Genomic DNA, 21358 nt, shown 5'->3' with positions numbered 1-21358 from the left:
AGCTTTGTATGTAAGGAAGAGACAAGTCTGCAGAAGTCATCTGCATAGCCAATAAAATAGTAACTGTATTATCTTTTTCTCATCCATAAGAAATGTAGTGGGAAAAGCTGCAAGGATAACTGCAGGAAAGCAGTGGAAGTAATGGACTGCAAATGGTGGTGAAACAAAGGAATAAGAACATCTTAGCAGCAGGTTAATAAAGCTGATAGGGAAGGCAGAAAATGATGCAGAGAGTTATGAAGTCAAAAAGGCAAGGTAAGTGAATCTAAAGGGTACTTTGATGGGGGACTTTAGGAATAGCATTATGAAGAATAAACAAGTCTAGATAAGGATCTTGCAACTCAGTTGGAAATTATCAAGATCTGTGCAAGCATGATAGCAAGGGAAAAGAGGAAAGGTCTGTTCTGAGAAGTTGTCCTGGTTTTGGCTGGCACAGAGTTAATTTTCTTCCTAGTAGCTGGTATAGTGCTGTGTTTTGGATTTTACTATGAGAATAATGTTGATAACACACTGATGTTTTGGCTGTTGCTAAGTGGTATCTACACTGGTGAAGGCCTTTTCAGCTTCCCATGCTCTGCCAGGTGCACAAGAAGCTGGGAGGGGGCACAGCCAGGACAGCTGACCCCAACTGGCCAAAGGGCTATTCCATACCATATGGTGTCATGCCCAGTATATAAACTGGGGTAGTTGGCCGGGGGGTAGCGATGGCTGCTCGGGGACTGGCTGGGCATCGGTTGGTGGGTGGTGAGCGGTTGCATCACTGGGGTTTTTTTTCCCTTGGGTTTTGTTCCTCTGTCTCTCTCGTTGTTTTCCTTCTCATTACAATTTATTATTATTATTATTTTTGTTGTTCCAATTATTAAACTGTTCTTACCTCAACCCATGAGTTTTCTTACTTTTGCTCTTCCGATTCTCTCCCCCATCCCACCGGGGTGGGGAGGGTGAGCAAGCAGCTGTGTGGTACTTAATTGCCGACTGGGGCTAAACCACAACAGAAGTGACATGTATTAGCTCCAACAAAAAGGTGTCAGAGTTAAAACCAGCAAAGATTAATGATTATCAAATATAATACTCACAATTTACTTGCAAGTAATACAGAAACTTAGCATAAATAAATCAAAAGTTGGTTTTTGGTTTTTTTCCCCCCCCAGAAAATAAGGAGTTGCTGATCCTTTTTAAGTCTGTAGTGCCTGGAATCTGCTACTTTACCATTTTCTGGCAGAAAAGAAACCCAACCCTCTTCCTGCTTGTGTACCTCACAGGGCACAGACCCAGGGGTTGCTGCTCCTAGTGCTATTGTCACAATTATGTTACAAAGTATTTCTATTTTATTTTATCTTAATACTTAAACAAATTGAGTTTGCATCCAGAAAATTAAACAACACTGCTGAGACCCAAGTGATGGAGAACTACTGCATGGACATGGAGTATCAGAATGAAGCCATGAAAATGTCAATAAACAAAGGAAAATCTAAGTCTTATATTTCAAGTGTTTAAAATGCCATTTTGTGTTACTTCTTGTTACTTCTCTTCTTATTTTAGAACGCTCCCACAGCAACCAGTAAACTAATTGGTTTTAATTTAAGTTGGCAACAAATTTCACCTTGTAGTAACCATATGCTGGTATGAAGTTGAAGACTGAGGATCCTAGGAATACAAGGGAAACATTAGTAATCACTGATTCCTTTAAAAGGGAACACATGTCAAATATGTGTTTACAGTAGCATCAAAGAACTATGCACACTACAACAGGACTCATCTGGGGCCAAATGGGAAACCACAAGAATGTTCCCAGATACAGAAAATCCCTCTTGCTCTGCTGCATAGTGGTAGCACAGGCAAGACCTAACCACCTACACCTGTGCTGCTAGCCTTCCTTGCTAAAGAAGTGTGGGGGAAAATTGCAAATTCAGAACATAATTAGTCAGATTTGAAATTCTTTTTCATCTGCAGAGCAAAATAGTTACATGACTGATTGCAATTCTGCTATCTGTGAGTAGGATTCTTCCAAGCTGTGTTCTCAAAGTCCCTCATGGCTCCTCTATGTTGCTTTATGACTGACTACTGCAGAGAGAATTTGACCCTTAATGAATCCATCAGACACTGTCCCAATAGAAGAAATTCTTCACAAAAGAGAAAGTAATAAAAATTCAGAGAGATTCTGGATTATTATTCATGTGAAATAGAATCAACAAATATATTAACCTACTTTTTATTTTCAGAACATAAAACATACCAGCTAGAACAGCTACAGCTAGCTTGAGACAATTTTCCTAAGCAGATGTTGGAATACAGAATTGTTGTTTGTTTGGCATCATTCAGATTTCTTTTGTGCTTTGAAACCTAATTTTATAATACTCCTCACTGCTGACCATCAGAACTCAGGGATCTCTTGCTGTACTGAATACAACCTGATCCACTTGGCTATGATATCAGTGGAAGCTCTGCCAATAGGAAAAGCAGTGGCTTGAACCATGTGAAAAACATTAGTGCTTTGAAAAATTTTCTAACAGAAATAAGTAAAGTCTGCTCATTGTTTACATATATAAACAGACAAAGTACAAAACAACACAAACTAGATCTTACAACACTGGAATTAAAGGCTTAAAGAAGGATTAAATTACATCTGAGGATCTTTTCTGCCAAAGAAGAGCTTTTGTTATCACATTTGGCCTAGCTTCCATTTGTAGTGATTGTCAAAACTTTTTTATGTTTCAAGATCAGGCTCACATTTAGCCCAGTACTCACCAATACAGAAGTCATCCATTCTCTCCAAGATTCTCTTGCGTTCATGTTCTTTCATTTATTGCTAATGGTCTAGACTAAGAGAGGCCAGGGGGATAATTTAAGTCTAATACATGGGAAGAATAATAGTGATTTGTTCCAAAAAATAGTAGAGAATATGTACAAGGCAGACAAGCAATCAGCTGCATGATGTGTTTTGAAGAGACAGCAGATGCTGAAGAATAGCTATCATATACTTGTAGTGATTGTGCAGCCCAGAAGGTTCAATTCCATTGGATCAGATTCGTAGTACTTGCCAGTGAACTTCAGCAGCGCATGTATCTGTGTTCCATGTGTGAGGTTCCCATTGATTTCAGTAGGAGTAATGTGCAAAGAATGAAGACAGAATATGGTCTGAAGTGGTGCTGAAATACTGCAGCTGTGATGTGTGACAACAACCATTTTATAAGAGACATAAAAATCTCAGAAATGTTCACTGAACACTACAGTGCAGCACAAGTCATCCACATCTTAATATGAGTACATTTTTTCACCTATGTTATGGAAAAGATTACAGATTGGACAAGCTGAGGAGACAGAACAACTCAGATAAAGCTTCAGAAAAGACTGTCACTCTCTGGACAGGTAGAACAAGATCATGGAAATCAGAAAAGCACAATCTTTAGGTTGGCCTCAGTACAAGCTACCACTGATGACAATTACAGACAGACCTTTGGCCAAAGAGTATTATATAGATACCATTAGGAAAAAAAATAGAGGTACATAACTTACTTGCAAGTGAATGAAAGGCCTTTGTTCCTGATGCATCTCTTGGCACATTGCTCAGTGGTATTTAACAGCTTGGTTTTTACTTCCAGTGTTTTGTTTACTTTAATGAGCATCAACTCTCCTGTTTTTTTGAAGTCATGAAGAGGATTCCTCCTTTTTCCTTTACCCTCTAAGGAAGAAGCAAAGAAGAAAAAAAAAACATTGTAAAGAAGAGTGCTGAGATTAAAGATGGCATTAGATATGAATAACATTTATTAGGAATTATAGGAACACTGGTACTGAAAGCATAAAGAAATTCACAAAAATAAGGTACAAGCAGATACTTGAGAAGAATTTATTATTTTAGATGGTGATCTCCATTCTTAAAAACAGGAATGGTAGGAATTATAGCAAAATTGATTTCAAATAAAGACTTGCATAATGCTAGAAAAGGGAAAGAGGAAAGTTTTTCAACCTTCGTAAAATTTTTTCAGAACCCCCAAAATATGCCTGATAATAATAATTTGAGATCTTACAAATATTTCCATGAAAAACTCAAGTGAAAAAGATGAACAAAGGTCTTTTTTGGATGGACAGAGTGTAGTTACAATCAGAAGGAAAAGAATATAAATGTTATAGAGAATCACGATCCGAATGTGATAAACTGTTCTTAAAACAGCAAACTTTTCATCACAAGTTGTGAAAAGAAGTGGAGCCTGGAAGTGACACAAAATAATCATTTGTCCTCCCTCTGCTCCAGTGCAGAGTCAGTGTGAGTGTTGTGTCCAGTTTAGGTGTGACTGAATTAGAGTTGTTAGCCTACAGAAAAGAAAATGAGGGGAGGCAGAGGCCATAGCATGGAAATAGTCTGCACTGCTGCAAAGATTTCTGCAAAAAGGACCGCACTGATCTGGTTTCCACGTCTCTGTTGAAAGGCCCAGAGGAAAGAGTATAAAACAGAGCAGGGAAGATTGGCTAGACATGTTTGGCTAAAGTGCAAGAGTAAAAGTCTTTGAGTTTTGCAAGAAAAACCCACAATTTTCCCAATATGTATGTATATAATTTTTTTTCATAGAAACCAGTCTGCCAGTGTAGGCTGCTCCATCGTCAGTGAAGGCAGATGAGTACCTCTGGAGAGTGTTTTTCCCTGTTCTGACAGATGAGTAGCATAGGGAGGACAAATTGCCCTTTGGATCTCTTTCTCTTATTTCACTCAATGATCCCAGATGATATTTTTGGATTAGATGGCTAATCCAGGTAAGGTTAGGTGAATGAATCCCTCCTTAATTTACAAAGTAGGTAAGAGCATTTTTCATAACTTTTTTCCATATAACTGTTTTCACAGCTGTCCTTTCATTTTTCTCTACAGAATCTGCAACAATGATAGAACACGAATGCTCAGGATCAATTTATTAAATTTTGCCAGAGTCTTTCAAATATATGAAACCTCAGCCTAGTGCTCTGCTATCCTGAATAGATAATGCCTCATGCAAGTGCAGAGTGCACTTAGGTCAGTAAATTTTTGCTTGGTGCACTCTGTACAGAAGGTCAGAATAACTCTGTAAATTGCAATAGCTGAGTTACTGACAACTCCACATATTGTAAAGCCAAAGAGGGCTTAAGGGTGTCCCCTTTACAGAACTTTCATCCTGATCATTAAGTGAGCTCACATTTTTCACTGGATTCAGCTAAATCACACCTCTCAGTGGTGAGTTATCCCTAAGACACCTAAAAATACACCAAAGACATTTAAATTAGCTTTCATCAAGCTTCAGCCTCTTAAAAAAAGAAAATCAAAGGAGTAGAATATCTCTGCTGCAATGTCCCTATAAAATAATCTTCACCCCATCCTACTCTCCTTCTTTTTGAACTGCTGAAGGTGAACTATGCTATCCCCCTGCACCTAATAGCTCACAATTTTAATTCCAACTACAAACGTTTTCAGAAAAAAAAATTATTTACCTCCAAATCCCTGTTATTATTATATGAAGAAGCTTTTGACGAAAAGGTCAAATGTTAATAGTTTTGGTGCTCTGTTAGGGACTCATATCAGCTCTCTTAAGCATTTTCAGCTTGTATTTGCACAGTGCACATGCACCCAAAATGAATGTTTAGGGAAATGCTGTGAGGACACTCTTGCCTTAAGTATCAGCACCCTGTTACTGGAAGCCATTGTGTCTACACTGAAGCTGCTTTATTTTTTGCTGTACCTGTGACAGAGACAAAGTGCTGCAAAAAGGATTGCATCTGCTCTTTAAGACAATCACAGAAAACCAAGTCTTCTACCAAGCTTTTGTGGTAAATTTCTCAAACTATTATCTTAAAAGATGTATTTGTTAGTTCTACGTTGTCTCAGCCAAGACTTTTATGTCAAATGGAGATAATAATCTGTACAGAAATATCAAAGTATTTTCTTTCAGTTCCTGATGCTAACATTTCCCATCTACTGATAAGTGTCATTATCTTAATTCTCGATGATAACAGCTTCTTAAACTCACCAGCTAGCATGCAAGAACATGATTAAAAAAATCAAGAAATCCTGTTCTGCCTGAAAAACGTGGTTCACAGTTGTGCTTTTTATTTTCTTCTTTTCCTAGCAGTTGTCCAAAGAGGATTATGGGTCTGATCTTTTATTTAGCAATTCATAACAGCCTGATTTACTTTAGCTTTCAAACAACAACATTCTATGACTTGCTTATAATCCAAAAGACAGAGGGCCAAATACATCTGTGGTGTGACTGTTAGAACCGTCAGAATAATGCAAAGCATTACTTTTACAACTCTGACAACAAAATAAATAAAAACAATTGAACTTTTTTACTTCAAATTAGGTGCATTTATTATTAAAATCTTAAATAAAACAGTGCCCTAGAAATGTTCTATATTAAAGGTTATCATGCAATATGCTATAACTAATGTTCCTAATTTGTGATTGCCATTCATTTCAGTTTCCTAAACTTTGATTAATCGGGACTTTTGCTTATTTTGTGGGCCATGTCTTCTGATGTTTCTTGTAGTTGAATATCATATTCTAAGGAAGTCTGACATTCCACTTAAATTTGAAAATAATAGCAGCTGATTCAAACACAAAAGAATCCAGTCAAATATGAATCAACATTTTTTTCTTCAACAGAAACAATAACTAACTAAAAATATTTCTTCAGTTGACTTAAAAAATTCCTCAAAAAGGTGAGGGTGGTGCCTCTTTCTATTTCTTAACATGATAGCAACCTTGGTTGAACAGAAAAAAGAAGAGCTCAGCCAGTGCCCAAGGAAATGGGAACTACCACATTTGCTCTAGTAGGATGCAGCACTGAACAAGTACTCCATAATCTCATCTGGGATTTCCACAGTCTCCCTGCTGGAGCTCTTCCATTTTCATAAAATGCTTTAAATATTTATTGGAGAAAAAACGTTCCTCACAGTGAAAAACATTTCCCTGGGAGCTACAAGAACTCAACTTTGGGTTCCCTTGCTACCTTTTTCATATGAGGTTTCTGCATAATATTCTCATTAAGATATGAAGCATTAACTGAGACTGCTCAAACTATAGAGCATCTGGGGGAAAGGATTTCCAACAATATTTTTCTTGGAGTAGTTCCAGTCCATGCCAGATCAATAATCAGAGATAAAGAAAATTATCATTCTGCAGCATTTTAGTGAGAAAACTCACTAGGAGATTGCAGTATCTGTATTCTAGAACCTACTTAACTGCAATTTTAATTATATTTATACAAAATAGAAATAGAAGTAAAACAGCAAGTACTGGGAGTAATGGATGCCATAATATTCAATATCATAGAAATTAAGACATTTTCTTGATTAACAAGATAAATAGGTTTGAATCAGCAAAGGTGTTTGTATTTTGATCTCTCCTGCTCTCCAGATATATTCTAATCATTGGGCTAAGGGGAAAATGGCAGCAAAGTAACTTCCTTTTTCTCTTCTGGCCCTGTGTCCCACACCAAAAAGGGCTTTGGACTCCCACACCATCACACCACTTAGTCCTGAAACTACCTGATTATGTTCTATATCTCAATTAAAAATTCACACCTTGCAGAAAACAATAGGTATGATACTGAGCTACATGAGAGCCAAGAAATTCAGTATAAATCTAGTTTCAGGCCATTTAGAGTTCAAATACCTAAGCAAGTCAAGTTTCAGACTCTCAGGTCTTAGTCTGACCCCAAAAAGATTTGGTTTTGCATTATCTGTTTAGTAATAAAAGACTAATATAGCAAATATGATACCATTGTTTTGGTAATCAAAATAGCATACAGGACATCAACAGGCCTCAAGATCACCTTTGTCCATTATAATGAGATCAAAACACTACTTGTATTGTCTACGGCAATATTTTACAATGAAATTATCTGACTTCATCTACCTAATTGGTAATCCCTTTCTCCTTCCTCCGCCAGTCCAGCTTTTTCTAATATAGATGTACAATTAGGCTTCGGAGTTATAGCCTTATAGAGTACAACTGGAGCATACTGGCTGGTCCTCCCTAGAAAAACCTCTACTTTTTTGGACTTGCCATAGACTCTACAAAGCTTTTATTAAACAGGAGTTATGATGCATTTGGCATGTCAGCTTCCAGGGTTTCCAAGTTTCACTCTAGTCTATGCATTAGTTAGTGCTTTCTTAAAGAACCACATCATGGAATCTTGTGATAATGTGAGAAGCCTCATTCCTTTCATTTCTTTCTAATTTTGCATCCCACTTTATTATACAGAACAAACACATAAAATCTCAACACCAAATTTTCCCAATGAGAAGATAAATACATTTAAATTAAAGGTTTGTGTTTAAATCAAGATTCTTAATGAAATCTTGATGGTTTGGTATGGAGTTTTATTTCCTTATTCTGTTTGTTTACACTTGCAGAACTTCAGCATTTTAGTAAGTAGTTATTTGCTTTGTTGTGCTAAACTTTCAACTGTGTGGGGTAATGAAATTTTTTTGTGTGTGTTATCATAGTTATTGATGTAAGTAAGTTGGATACAGGTCTTCATACTGTGGATGGAAAAAAGACCTTTTATAATTTTCAGTTTTGAAAAAAATGTGGAGAGTCATATAACAGCACTGCTGTTCATTATGTTTGTCAGATGTCAGAGAGAAACTAAATCTTTGGGGGAAAAAAAAAATCAAGAAAATTAAGATACCTAAATTCCTTAAGCTGGCGGATGCTGTCAGAGAACTGCAGGAATCAACTGCAGTCCTTCCAAATAGAGCAATGAAATACAAAATAAGGTGGCACTGGGGAGAAAAATTAAAAAGAGGGAAATTGTCCACACACTGTATAGGAAGCTCAGAGAAGTTGAAGATTCAAAATATATTCCAGTGAAGAAAAATGGTCATATAAAGTGACACAATTATTTCAGAAATGTAAGAGACATAGTTCCTTTCTTTAGTATCAATTGGCATTTTAGACCTCTGTTTAATATTTTGCATCATGTTTGTAATGAAATGAAGTCACGTGGCCTTGAGCAGTTAACAGATGGACTAATTAGAGATTGAATTATTTGTGTTATAATTGATAACCAGGTCAGAATGTCAAAATGAGATTAGCTATTAATTTTGCAAACAATCATCACTGCAAGGCAAAGTAAACTGGATTTCCCAAATGAGCTGAATATCATGTGATTTAAAACTTCAGGTGGCGGTGGTGAATTAGAAATCTACCATCATATGAAAGACCTTCAAGAAAAAAAAAAAAAAAAAAAGAAAAAATCCCCAACCCTAAACACATCTGAAATAAATGGAGGAAAGCACAGTTCAACACAATAAACATAGCAAACATTTTATCAGGGAACACCATGCTCAACAAAAATTGCATGGTAACACCCAAGCAAATGTATTCATAAGTATGTATCTGAATGGAGAAAAACAAGCAAATGTTAGTTCTCAATAAAATGTACAAAGCAAAAATCTGCAAAACCATGGATTATCACAGTGTCAGACAACACTTTTCAGAAGATATATCAAAACTGAATGCTTATCTCAGTATAAATAGTGACAATTTAATATGAAAATTAAAAATAAAGTATGTTCAATTATATGCATAAAATTGCATTTGGCAAAGCTTGTGTAAGAAGAAAAATCAATGCGTAGGGTTTGAAATAAAGCAACAGTTCTCAGCATACTTTGGTTGAAGAACAGTATATAAATGCAGTGAGGTGTTTAACTTGTCTATAAAACATGGTTCAAGGGATACTTTAATTAAATTCAGTAACGTATTTCCAAGACAATGCTTTTCAAAGGATAGAAAACATCAAGGGTAAATTGCATATTGGTGCAGGCCCCAGTATGACAGCATAAATATACTGGTTTCATTAAGAAAAAAAACCCACAAAACTTGACCAGATGGTGAAAGTAGATGTTATTAAATGGTTTCAGACACCACATGCTTAAGTTATCAGTACAGTCACAGTAATAAAAGAAAAGATGTTAAAGGTGAATGTTGATACTAAAATCATTAACAGGGTCATCAAAGTATTGTTACCTATGAGAATTGTTAGGAAGCACTTTTTAAACAAACACATTCAAGGCAATTTTCTCTCTTAAAGCAATTCCTAACAGAGACACTTTGATAAAAAGAATTAATGCTCTGCACTTTTAACTTACTTTTAACTTACTTTCATTTACTTTGACTTCTCCTTATGCCTGTTTCAGTATCAGAAATGTCCAGATTCCTGGCTAGAATGCAAAAAAGTGAACACCTTTTCCAAATGACTTCTCATTTGGAGAAAAAAAAAAAAAAGAAAGGAAGAAACAAAGAAAGACCAACATAATGAGAAACTGAAACACTTCTGAAATGTGCCCAAGAAAGAACTTTGTAGATTGAACAAACTTAGATGCCAGATTAAGTTTAATGCAGTTATTTATGTAAAACAATAATTTAGCATGAAAGAAGTTTACCAACCATACCCATAAAAACTGCAGTCAACTGTATAGATGGAAAGTCACCAAAATAAAACCAGCTGTCCGAGGAAGCATCTCTAGCTTGTCACAATTAAAGTTTCTCAGAAAGGTATCCGGAGGATGATATGACTATTTTAACTTCTGAAATTTATTTTCTTGGCAAAAGAGCCATCATGGAAAAAAATCTACAATTTTTAGAAAGTAGTTTGAAATATAGCTATATAATATAGAGATAATTTTTTCCTTATTTTTACATTGGCTTTCAGTCTAGTTGTTGAGCAGATTCAGGAAATGCAAAAAGATATTTCTTTTTGGCTTTACATTGCCTATTACCACTCACACACACACCCATGCACACATACCCCTTATTAGCAGCTGCAAAGATTGCCATGTTACTTGGAACCCAACTTCATGTTTATGCTAAATTCTGCCTTTGTAACCCTCTCCTATAGTCAGCGTGAAAGCTCAAGAAGCTACGGATAATGCTAACAATTGATAGTATATTCTAAAATTGGATGGTAGATGCAAAAGGACAGCTCTTTTTCTTCCAAGAAAAGGTTATCTGCTCAGCAGGATGCAGGGACCCATTGGCAGAAACAAATGTTCTGCAGTTTGTACTCTGACTTGCTGTATCTAAACTCTGGCTAAATTACTGAGAGGATTTTCCCTTCTAAGATTTGTCTTCTTATGCATTTTACACAAGAATTAAATCCCCACCATTTTGCATTGCATTCCATAATCTTTACAAGCGTTTGGTGTCTCCTCCGAGGCATCCAGCACATTGCGCACTTCTTTTGTGACGGAGTCCCAGCCACCGCTGAGGACATCTGGGCATGGAGTTGGGGGTAAAGGGAAAAGCACAAGCAGGCAAGGCAGGGATTTGGGCAAAGCAAAGAGTGATGGACTGCTGAGGGCAGCAAAACAGCCCCTGTGAGGAGTGATGAGAGCCTTGCTGCATGTTGTATACATAAAAATAGTGCTGCCGGCCAAGGCTGGGAGTCGTAGGAAGGGCTGGAGCTGAGGGGAGACGGAGGGAGCAGCCAGTCCCCAGCTGGGCCAGCAGCACCAAGGACTGCCAGGCATGGCCAGGCTCATCAGACAGCACATGGGTGGAGGCCCACAAGCCATTGAACACTCCTGCAGCTAGATTTTGCCAACACATCTGACTAATCTGGAGTGTGTTCCCAGCTCTGCTTCGCCGCAGCGCTGCTTTACGTGTAGGTACTAACTATGTTCGGGAACAGCTCTATTATCCTCTAAGGGCACTGCCAAAAAAACCTACAGAAAAAAGATGGGGTAATGGCGAGGATGTCCTCACTCCTTCCCAGTTCTTTGTAGTTCCCTTACTTCCCCACTGCAAGGGACAAACATTGCTCACATCATGCTAATTCTCCTACTATTCATGCTTCCCAAGCAAGCGTGGAGATCAATCCTTTCTCACCTCTAGGATCAATCCTTTCTCACCTCCATGCTACCTTGTAGCCTCTGCCCTTCAACCCTCCACCTCAACGCTGATGGGAAGAAAGTGAAATTCCAACACTCATCCAGTACAAGTAATTGCAAAATGTTCAGGGCAACCCTCTCCTCTCCACATCAAGCTTTTACCCATCAAGAGGCCCAGTTATCCTGCTTTCAAATCTCCTTGAAAAGTTTGAAATGCTTAAGTGGCAAACTAATGTTCAGCTTAAAGATCCAAGGGGCAGATATTACGCTCTCTGAGGGAGACTGCACATTTCCCTTCCAACCCTGGCCTCAGTTGAAGTATTACAATAATGACAGATGAGCTCCTCCAATAAGAGGCTTTCCTTTGCTTGACTTCAGTGTACAATTTTCCAGAGTTTTATGCAACATTTTAATCTCGTGTCTTTCAACTCTATATTCTCCTGCTATGTTGCTTATGAAAATGGCATTAATAGAAACAGAAAATCTGTTAAGCAGGGTAAGTGCTGTATTACATGTGAGAGCAAAACAAGCAGCCCCTGGCACTGAGCACCAAAAGGATTCCATTAAACAGAAGGAACACAGTCTTCCAACTGGCAGAGTATCATTTCGCTTTGTTGACAGTATATAGTATAATGATTATCTACAGCTGGGATGGGGAAGTATAAATCATGTTAAATTTTTAAAATATACTTAGCTATGCAGACCACAGGAATACACAACATCCATACATCGATTATGGCTATGGGATTTTTTTTTTTTTTTAAGCAATAGTTATTTGTAGGAACTAAGTGCAACTCCCACATCTTCATTAGCAACTGCTTCAGATCATCCAAACTGCAGAAAGTGCTGAGAATAAATACACTTGGCTGACAGTCTTTTCCCAGAAAAATATATCTTCAATTTAAATAAATCTTTAACATTCACTCTTTTGCAATATACCAATCTACTTTTTGCTTTGATTAAAAAGTAATTTTTAGTTTCACTAGATTAACATTATTAAAGAGATACTGTCTAAGAGTACTGAATAATAAGAATATCTGAACAAGGAAGAAAACTCCCTGATAAAGTTATTAGCTACAGATTAATTTATTTGTGCAAGTGACAGAGACTTACAGGATATTGATAATGACTAGGCAAGTAGTCTATAGGAATCTTGCACATTTATCTTTCACCAATCCCCGTCTTATCTTTTATATATTAAAAAGAAACTCAGAAACTGATAGTGTGGACAGCTTGCTGACATGAAAATTTCTCAGTGTTTTCTTCACCCTTCTTTTTCTTTATGCTTTAATATAACCCAAATGTATTAGTCAGCAACCTTGGTAACACAGGACATTGTCTTCGCACAGAACTTAAGGCATGGGATTCCAAACCTAAAAGATCCATTCACAAAAGAAATAACACTTATCATTACGTACATTTAAAATCAGCTTTGACCGAACAGCAATAACAAAAGTATGGATATGCATTACCAAAAGACTTTTTTTTATTCCTATTTTTAAATTCTGTTTTCATCACTTAGCTTGTTTTTCATATATGAAAATAATAAATATGTAGGCAAATATTAACCTTTCTTAAAAACATCCCAGTTAAAAGAATTCAACATCCTGTACAAAGATACCATGTATGTTTAGAAAGGAACCAATATATTTCCAGAAAGGAATGGCACAACTTCCCCTTGCCTACATTGTAAAAACCCAGACACTTTTGTTGAAGATCATATACTTTTAAAAAGCAAGGTAAGCACAATGGCAGCGTGTGGTAAAAGTCCTCTTTCTTGCCCATAAGGCAAACAATAGGATTGATTAATATTAAGGCGGGTGGGGGAGGAAAGTTAAGAAAGGGAGGGTTGCCAAGAAACTGTCACTATGAAAGTTGGCCAGAAAACAAGTTTTACTCTGTGAAAAATTCTGAAGTTTTGGAAATTTAATTTTCCTCCACATCAAGATGAAACATGCACTCCTAAACTGGAGAGCCCATTGGTTAGGGCACAACCCTCTTCATCAGCCTACTCATACTGGCAGTACTGAGGCTGTCTTTCAATCTCTTCTGTTGGAATATTAGATAGATTAAATATGCATTGAGCTTGGTAAACTCCAGACCAGCGCTAAGAGCCTACAGTCAGGGAGAACAAGGACTTTCTCTCATTCAAGAAAAGCATCCTGACTATCAAGAGCAAACATGACCTAGCTTCTTATGAACTTGGCTGTACACCAGTTTCTGTATCTTTACCCCATGGAATAAAGTTGGGGGGGGGGTGTTTATTCTGCTTTTTTTTCAAACTAGCCCATCAGTTGATGAGTTTCCTTCACAGGTGAGGGTTTTTCAACAGCAGGTACCACAAGCTATTGTGAATGTCTCCTGCTGCAAATTTCTCTTTCATTTGATTTGGGGGAACCAAGCCAAAGAAAGTTTCTGTTTAAAAGGAATTATTTTAGTGAAAAGTTTTGATGGGTCAGCATTTTCCAGTAAAAAAAAAACAAAAACATTTCCTCAGAAAATTCCTAACCAGCTCTAGTCATCACTTTTCAGAGAGGTCACATGTCCATAGAATGGAAATTGCTATGTACATGGAAAAGGAGTTCAGAAAAGTGTGGTAGCATAGTGCTTGTATCTCTGTGTCACCTGCTAAGAATGCCCACAAAAACAGAATCGTCACTGAGCAGACTGAGCACAGAAGCTCTGGTGAGATGTTCAGCATCCTACAGAACCACACTCTTACTGCAGGGGAAAAATGACAGGTTTTACTGCACGTGATGCTGCCAGTCTGTTTTTGACTTGCCCACTCAGATCACAAAATATTCCACTTTGAAATCCTATTTCAAAATATTTATTTTTTTAAACTAGAAAATGTAGTTATGTCTTGGAAACCATCAACATCACTTGCCATACACGTCGCCTGATGCCCTCAGCCCTTGCCCCAGGACCCAGACGCTGCGTGTGCCTGCCCTTGCTCTGCCCGCTCCTGGCAGATCCTTTCCCTGAATTGTGGCTGTCTTTTGTTTCTGTCTGTGCAAAGGTCTGACCCTAACAATGTTGGCGGAAGGAAGGAAGGAAAGGTTTGTAGAAGCCTTCGCAAATTTTTTTTTTCCTTAAAGGTCTCCCCAGAGGGCCAATGGAAACACAGAGGTAGCTCTTCAGCTATCCAGTCCAAGGGGGACACTTCAGGAAAGAAATTCAGCTAAAGAGCTTCCAGCACTTGATTACTTATTGTTTGTTCCTTCCCCTCCGCCCCCCGCCTCCCGGATTTCATGGGGAACATCTAATGAAATTACAAGTATTTCAGTCTGGATAATAGCATGTTCATGCTGCTGAACTTCAGCAAGGACATTCCCTTTCAGCAACGTACTGTCCTGTGTTTTGGGTCTTCCTTGTCAACTTCTGTCCTTTAACGTTTATGCTACCACTTGGAAATTAAGGACACATGTTTCCTCATGTCCTGATAACGGCCGGGAGCACCTATGGGCGACGATGAGATTTCCGTCTCCCGCTCTCAGTGCCTCCGGGGCTCCCCGTCCGGAGCGAGCCCCGAGCGTCCCTTCGCCCGGGCAGGAGGTGGCGGGAAGCAGCGACCTCTCCGCCAACCACCAAAACGTGCCGTGTCTCCCCGCAAAGCGCTGGCCGCGGACACCCTGCCGCAGGCACGGCGCGGCTTGGCTTGTCCCGCCCCGCCCAGCCGCGCTGCCGCCCGCCCCGCTCCGCTCCGCTCCGCGCCGCTCCGCACCGCAGCCCTCCGCGGGCGCGGGGGCGCGGGGCGGGCACCGGCGCACCTAAGCCCCCGCCCGGCCGCCGGCCGCGGGGCCAGGTGCCCGTCCCGGCGGGCAGGTAGAGGCTGACGGGTGCTGGAGGTGGCGGGGTCTCCCCGCCTGCCCCGCCTGCGGGGGTGCGCCCGGTGCACCGCCCCGAGCACCCAGCCTCGCCACGGCGGAGCGGAGAGGGAAAATGATGCGGCTGTGAGGTGGAGGGGGGTCACTAGCGAAGTGATAGAAAAACTAACCTGCCACGGGGATGGTGATGGGAAGCAGCAGCAGCTGATGGAGCAGCAAGGCTGGCAGGAGTTGGGTGGCCCACATGGTGCTGGCGGCCCCCCCGGCGGCTGGCGGGGAGGAGAAGAGGAGATGGCTCCTCGGAAGGACCCTGTGCACCGCCGGTCACTACAGGAGGCAGAGTGAGCCGAGCTGCTTTTTATTGCGATGATCTAAGTTTGTTGTGTGATTAACTGGAAAGATCTGGGTCCCAACTCCCTCTTACGGTAAGAAACTGTTTAACAACATCCCCTCTCTGCCTCCTCTCCTCCTCCCCTCCCCAGGAGCTGCCTCCCCTCCCGCCCCGCAGCCAGCCCAGGGAGAGGGCTCCCACCGCCTCATCCCTCCCTCCATCCTTCCCTCCCTCCTTCCCCCCTGCCTCCCTCCCTCCCTCCCTTAGGGGCTCAGGAGGAGCAGCTGGGCCGGGCCGGGGCCCCCAGCTCTTGCCCCGGGGCAGGTCCCTGCTGCTGCGCAGCCCCCCGGAGCCTCCCCCCAGCCCCTCCTGCCCCACAGCCCCCTTTGCCCTCTCACCTGCAGCCAGAACAAACCTCTCCCTCCCCGCTGACATTTGCCTTCACAATCTCCCCCTTTCTCCACCTGCCCCTCGGCCACATCCTCAGGCAGCACCCTCATCCATAGAGGTTTCAGCAGGACTCCCACACCCCAAGGCCAGGGACAAAGCAAGGCAAATTTCCTAGTAAGGAAACACCTTTCCTCCGAGCTGCCCATGGCTGCCCCTGGCCACCAGCCTGGCCTTTCCATCGTCCTCTTTGGCCATCTGACAAATGCCACTTCCCCAAAATTGTGGCATCTCTGGGGGATCTAAAAGTCAAGTATCAGCTGGCTGCCGCCGCTCCATGGAGACAAGCCTCAGCCCACAGCGAGGCCTGACCTTCCTTCTGTCACAGGCAGAGTGGTTGTGATTCTTCTACTGCACTTCATTTTAACCTCATGGAAGCAACAGCATTCGTTTTTGTTTAAAGTCATGAGACCGGCCTTCGTGACACGCGACTATTCAAAAATAAACACTTCAGGAAAAGTTCTGCCTTAATTTAAACTGTTCCTTTCTCCCATGCACCCACCTACCTTCTATAGCACGAGTGTGTGACAACACAGGAAACCGTTTCCCTCCATTTTCCACAAATAAACCAGAGACCTGCATGTGGCCCCATGCCATGTGTGTCAGAAAACGGGTCTCCTTCTCCAGCCCAGACTCCTTTGCCCAGACTTACTATCCATACTGCTGATAAACAGCTTTGAGTGAAACAGCTTTTCTTAAAAAAGGGTTGTTTCCCAAGCCACAAATGTTCATTGTTAACTTTTATTCAATTTTTTCCTATATTCCCAAAACATTTTTTTTTTCACCCAGTTTATGCCCAGTGGCAAAACAAAATTTCCATTTGGGAATTACTGCCTTGGTAAGTGAAATAAAGGGGACAGAAAGGAGTTGAGAGAGAGTCTGTGAAGAAAATATTTTGAACATTTGGCATTACAGGAAAAACACATTTATGTGAGAAAAAAAAAACTTTCTGAAATCTGCAGAATGAAAATTATTTCTAGGGGATTTTTTTGCTGTCTTTGTTTTTTCTCCCAAGAATAAAAGTTAATTTACAGGAGTTCCTTAGAGATGCACAACCTGAAAACAGAGAAAATGTATTCCACTGGGCAATGACCTTATGCGAAATCCTTGTCCACTGCAACTGATAGAACACGCATATCTCAGTTATTGTTTTCTGGTTTTGTCCCTGTGCTTAAAGATAGACATAAATATAAACAATAAGCAACAAAAATAATCATAGCACCATGCTGAGCCCAAAATAGCCACATTCTGTTAACCAGATGTATTTGACTTGCTGTCCATGCATGTGATGAGTGACCTTTTTTTGTGTGAAGTAAAAAATCATGCGCCATTAAAGTCAAGTAGCTTTTTTGCCACTGACTTCCCTAAGGGGAACATTTGGAATGTAGTCAGATTTTTTTCTCCTGAATTTTAGGAATAATTCTGCTGTGTCTCTTGAGGACTAGGGTGCTCCCTAATGGAGAAAATATTCTGCTATATGGATTCCCATTATTAATACATAGTCCTGTGTATTATTCATGATGTATCTGCAGTTCTGGTTGAGAGCTCAAGTTGTGGGCATAAGCTTCTTTAGCTGCATATATTATGCTGGGCAGGTGCAACTCCATAGTCCTGGTTCTCCATTTGTCCAATTTTGGGGACATGCTGGAGGACACCTCTGCCTTTTACATAAGCCCTATATATCTCCCCTCAGTGGAAACTAGGGCACATGGAATGGAGGGCCAGGGACAGAGGGAGATTAGAAAGGCAAAGATCCTATAGATGCTATATTCAGATGTTCTATTTGTAGGCAGTCAAGACAAAGGTTTGCATCTGGATCTGGGAAATGAAAAGGCTCTTTGGTCCTGCATCATATAGTGCGAAATGTAGTATGAGCCTTTTTCTGTGTCTTCTTGCCCCATGTATTTTACAACTGAAGCATAATTTTTTAGTTCAGTTCCATCAAATTTTACCTTAAAAAGAATTTCAATATGAAGGAAGCCTGCAAAAATTGCATTTCATGCTTAAGTTTTCAAAAAGAATTCCATGTTAAGTTTCAGTCTGCACATAGAGAAACTAAAGATCTAAATATGATAACCAGAAGTTGTAGGTTTTATGCAAGAATATTCTGTTATGTTTTCTGACCTTTTGAGAGCATGTTTTCTGACCTATAGGTCTGTTTCTCTTTTTCTGTTCTTGGGGCCTAGCTGAGAGTGTGGATTTTTGGTTTTCATTTTTTTTTCCCTTCTTTTTTTTTTGGCAGCTTTGCAAACTTGCCTTGATAACTTGATTTTCAAATCAGTGTAGCTCTGTATTTGGAAAGTAGTATAACATTTCTGTAGAAGATATCTAAAAAGAAAAGAATTACTGCACACTTTACCAAAGATGTATTTGCTCTGGACTGCCTACATGAATAAAAAAGTTTGAAAAACTTTATTTTGGTTGGAAAAGTAAGCAGACATGACCAAATACATAGAAACTGCTATTTTTAAATTCCCTTTTCTGACCATAACCACAGTTGGATCTGTTTTTCAGATGTAACTTGCTATTCAGAAATGTTAGATATTCACAGTTTTGGCAGGAATCTTCACACACACACAGAGTAATACCAAGTCACAATTAGCTTTAAAGACAGTTTTTCTAAATGAACCAGCTTCTGTCATATAAAACAACTCTTGCGTTCAAAACAAATCTTTTTACTTCTTGATTTATCTGGTATAGGTATCACTTTGTTAAGGTCCTATTGGATAATAAGCCCAATAAAATAAGCAAGTGCATGTAGTAATTATTGTTCAACACTGAGTTGATTGAAAAAAAGTCTCAGGCTGCCTGAGAAGTTTAAACCAAGCAATTGTGCTTCACATTTCAAGCAGGATACATTTTTATTGTCTTTTTTAATAAACAGAGCTTGAAACTAGGAAGGGAAAAGGCTGCGATAGGGACTGTGAGATGCAACACTGCTGGGAAAGGCAGAGATTAAGCAGAGCTACAGCACATGCCAGGTGTCAATACTTGCTGAGGTACCTCAGCCAGAGCCCCAGCTGGACACGTGGCACCTTCCAGCCTAATCCCCAAGCCTTCTTCGTGCAGAAAGAAAAAGGCAATAGGGTGGGAAGGCTGAAAGGAAGAGGGAGAAGAAGGGGATAATAAGATCCAAGCACAGGGATTAATGTCTAGTTGAAAGCAGAAGCTCAGAAACTCCCCTGAGTCCATCATTTTAGATTCAGACAAAAGGATTTTGCATGTCATCATACTAAATGCTGCAGATCTGAACTGCTAGTCACAGAGGGCAAACTCATCACACCAGTCAAGTGTTTAGTTGACACCATGCAGTGCAGCGGGAGAGTGTGGTACCTCAGGTGAGGCTTCTTGTTGATTAGCCACCAGCGAACCCAAGGATGAAGACAAGAGCCACACCTCCATTTACAATGGAGGCACTAACCTACAGTCCTGAGGCAGTCACCGCTGCAAACATGGCATTCACAGGTAAAATACCATGTGTGTTTAACAACCTAAACTGTCTACCTTTAAAAAGTTTCTTATTCCTTCAGCCCATGTCAGAGCTTACAAATAAAAATTAGTCAGGGACCATTACCTGGCTTTGTAGGCACAAGGTATGGTATGATTTGGCTCAAAACTATACAGTTACACTTTCTTCTACCCCAAAACAGACTTGTGCAAGCGGCTTCACACCTTGACTGAGCACTTTCATGGCACAAACGTGCAAAATAATGCAGGGCATATACAAAATATGAAAATTGTCTAGATTATCATTTTATAGACAGATGCATACTCCTGGGGAATGAAAAGTATGGTTTTGAAGTTGCTGAGGTTAAAAAGGAACATGAGCTCCAAAGTGACTCTGTGCTTGGTTCCACCCATTATAATTCACATCTATTCATAATTTTCAAACATACATAATTCACCACTCTCCCCACATGCAGACTCCCAGGTGCTCTAGTCTGGGTCCTAAACCCTAGTCAGGTAATCCAGCATTCATCCCTGCAGTCAGTTAATAACATAAATCCTTTATGGTTTTCCTGTGTAACACATATTGTAACTGCTTTTTACATATATGTTATATGCTAACTAAGAATAGTTAAGATGAATAACAAAACAATTTTTAAGTACTAGTATGAAAACCATTTAAGCCATTTACAGCACTGTGCCCAATGGCAGCTGATGATAATATAGCCTTCAAGATCAGTTTGGAAATTACCATTTCCAATATTTTGTGAAAAAAGAATGAAAGAAAAATGCAAGGATCTATATACAGCACATTGCTATTAGTAGGAAATAGCTGATCAGATTTTATCTGATCAAAATTTTTCCACACCTAAATGCTTTATCTACAAGGAGATAAATTTTGCAAACAAATGTGCATGCAAAATGGTTATTTTCATAAAAATTCCCAGTAATATCCATTTGAAGTTTTGGGGAATGTTCTGCATTGTGGCTACATGCTTTTAGGAACACAAAAAATCCCTCACTCTACTCAGAAGAATTGTTCCTTGTACGTACTCAGAGTTTAGGTATATTGACTGAGGCTGTTAAACTTTTTGTTTAAATTTGTTTGTTTCCTCTTCTATTAGTGTCTGCAGCACCAAGAAAGTCTAGAAAGGACAAACATCATTGGTAGTACTGTTAAATAGATTCTAATGTATTTTGCCTGTGTTACTTAGGGCCTAATTTGATCTGCAAAACCTCTACAATAGATTTTTTTGGTGCAAGAATGTAAGAAAAAATGAACCTCTCTTTGACCTTAGTCCACTAAAATCAAGTTGTGGTACTGGCTATTGGAAAAACAAACAGAAGCTGAATACATTTGATATGAAGCAACAGCCCCAGAAGCCCTTAATTTACATGCCATAGTTACTGAGTTACTTCTCTGAGGATACTTACTTTCTATACTATT

General features: G+C 39.6%; 1 protein-coding gene and 1 long non-coding RNA gene across 3 annotated transcripts in view; one reads left to right on the top strand and one right to left on the bottom strand.

Moving 5' to 3' along the window:
- The window catches only part of HGF (hepatocyte growth factor), a 62248-nt gene extending 46134 nt beyond the window's left edge, over positions 1-16114 (bottom strand). For both annotated transcript variants that reach the window (XM_072858501.1, XM_072858508.1), the window contains exons 1-2: positions 15857-16114; positions 3517-3682 (exon numbers count right to left, since the gene is read on the bottom strand). In XM_072858501.1, the coding sequence (XP_072714602.1) occupies positions 3517-3682; positions 15857-15932 (242 nt within the window). In that variant the 5' untranslated portion in view covers positions 15933-16114. The remainder of the gene's footprint in view (positions 1-3516; positions 3683-15856) is intronic.
- The window catches only part of LOC140650348 (uncharacterized), a 34017-nt gene continuing 28255 nt past the window's right edge, over positions 15597-21358 (top strand). Inside the window, exon 1 of the long non-coding RNA XR_012041936.1 lies at positions 15597-16111. This is a non-coding gene — a long non-coding RNA (uncharacterized lncRNA). The remainder of the gene's footprint in view (positions 16112-21358) is intronic.

Source organism: Ciconia boyciana, chromosome 1 (assembly GCF_034638445.1).
Source record: "Ciconia boyciana chromosome 1, ASM3463844v1, whole genome shotgun sequence".
In the NCBI taxonomy this organism is placed as follows: Eukaryota; Metazoa; Chordata; class Aves; order Ciconiiformes; family Ciconiidae; genus Ciconia; species Ciconia boyciana.
The sequence above is the reverse complement of the archived record's forward strand: the minus strand, read 5'-3'. Positions and strand labels throughout refer to the sequence as shown.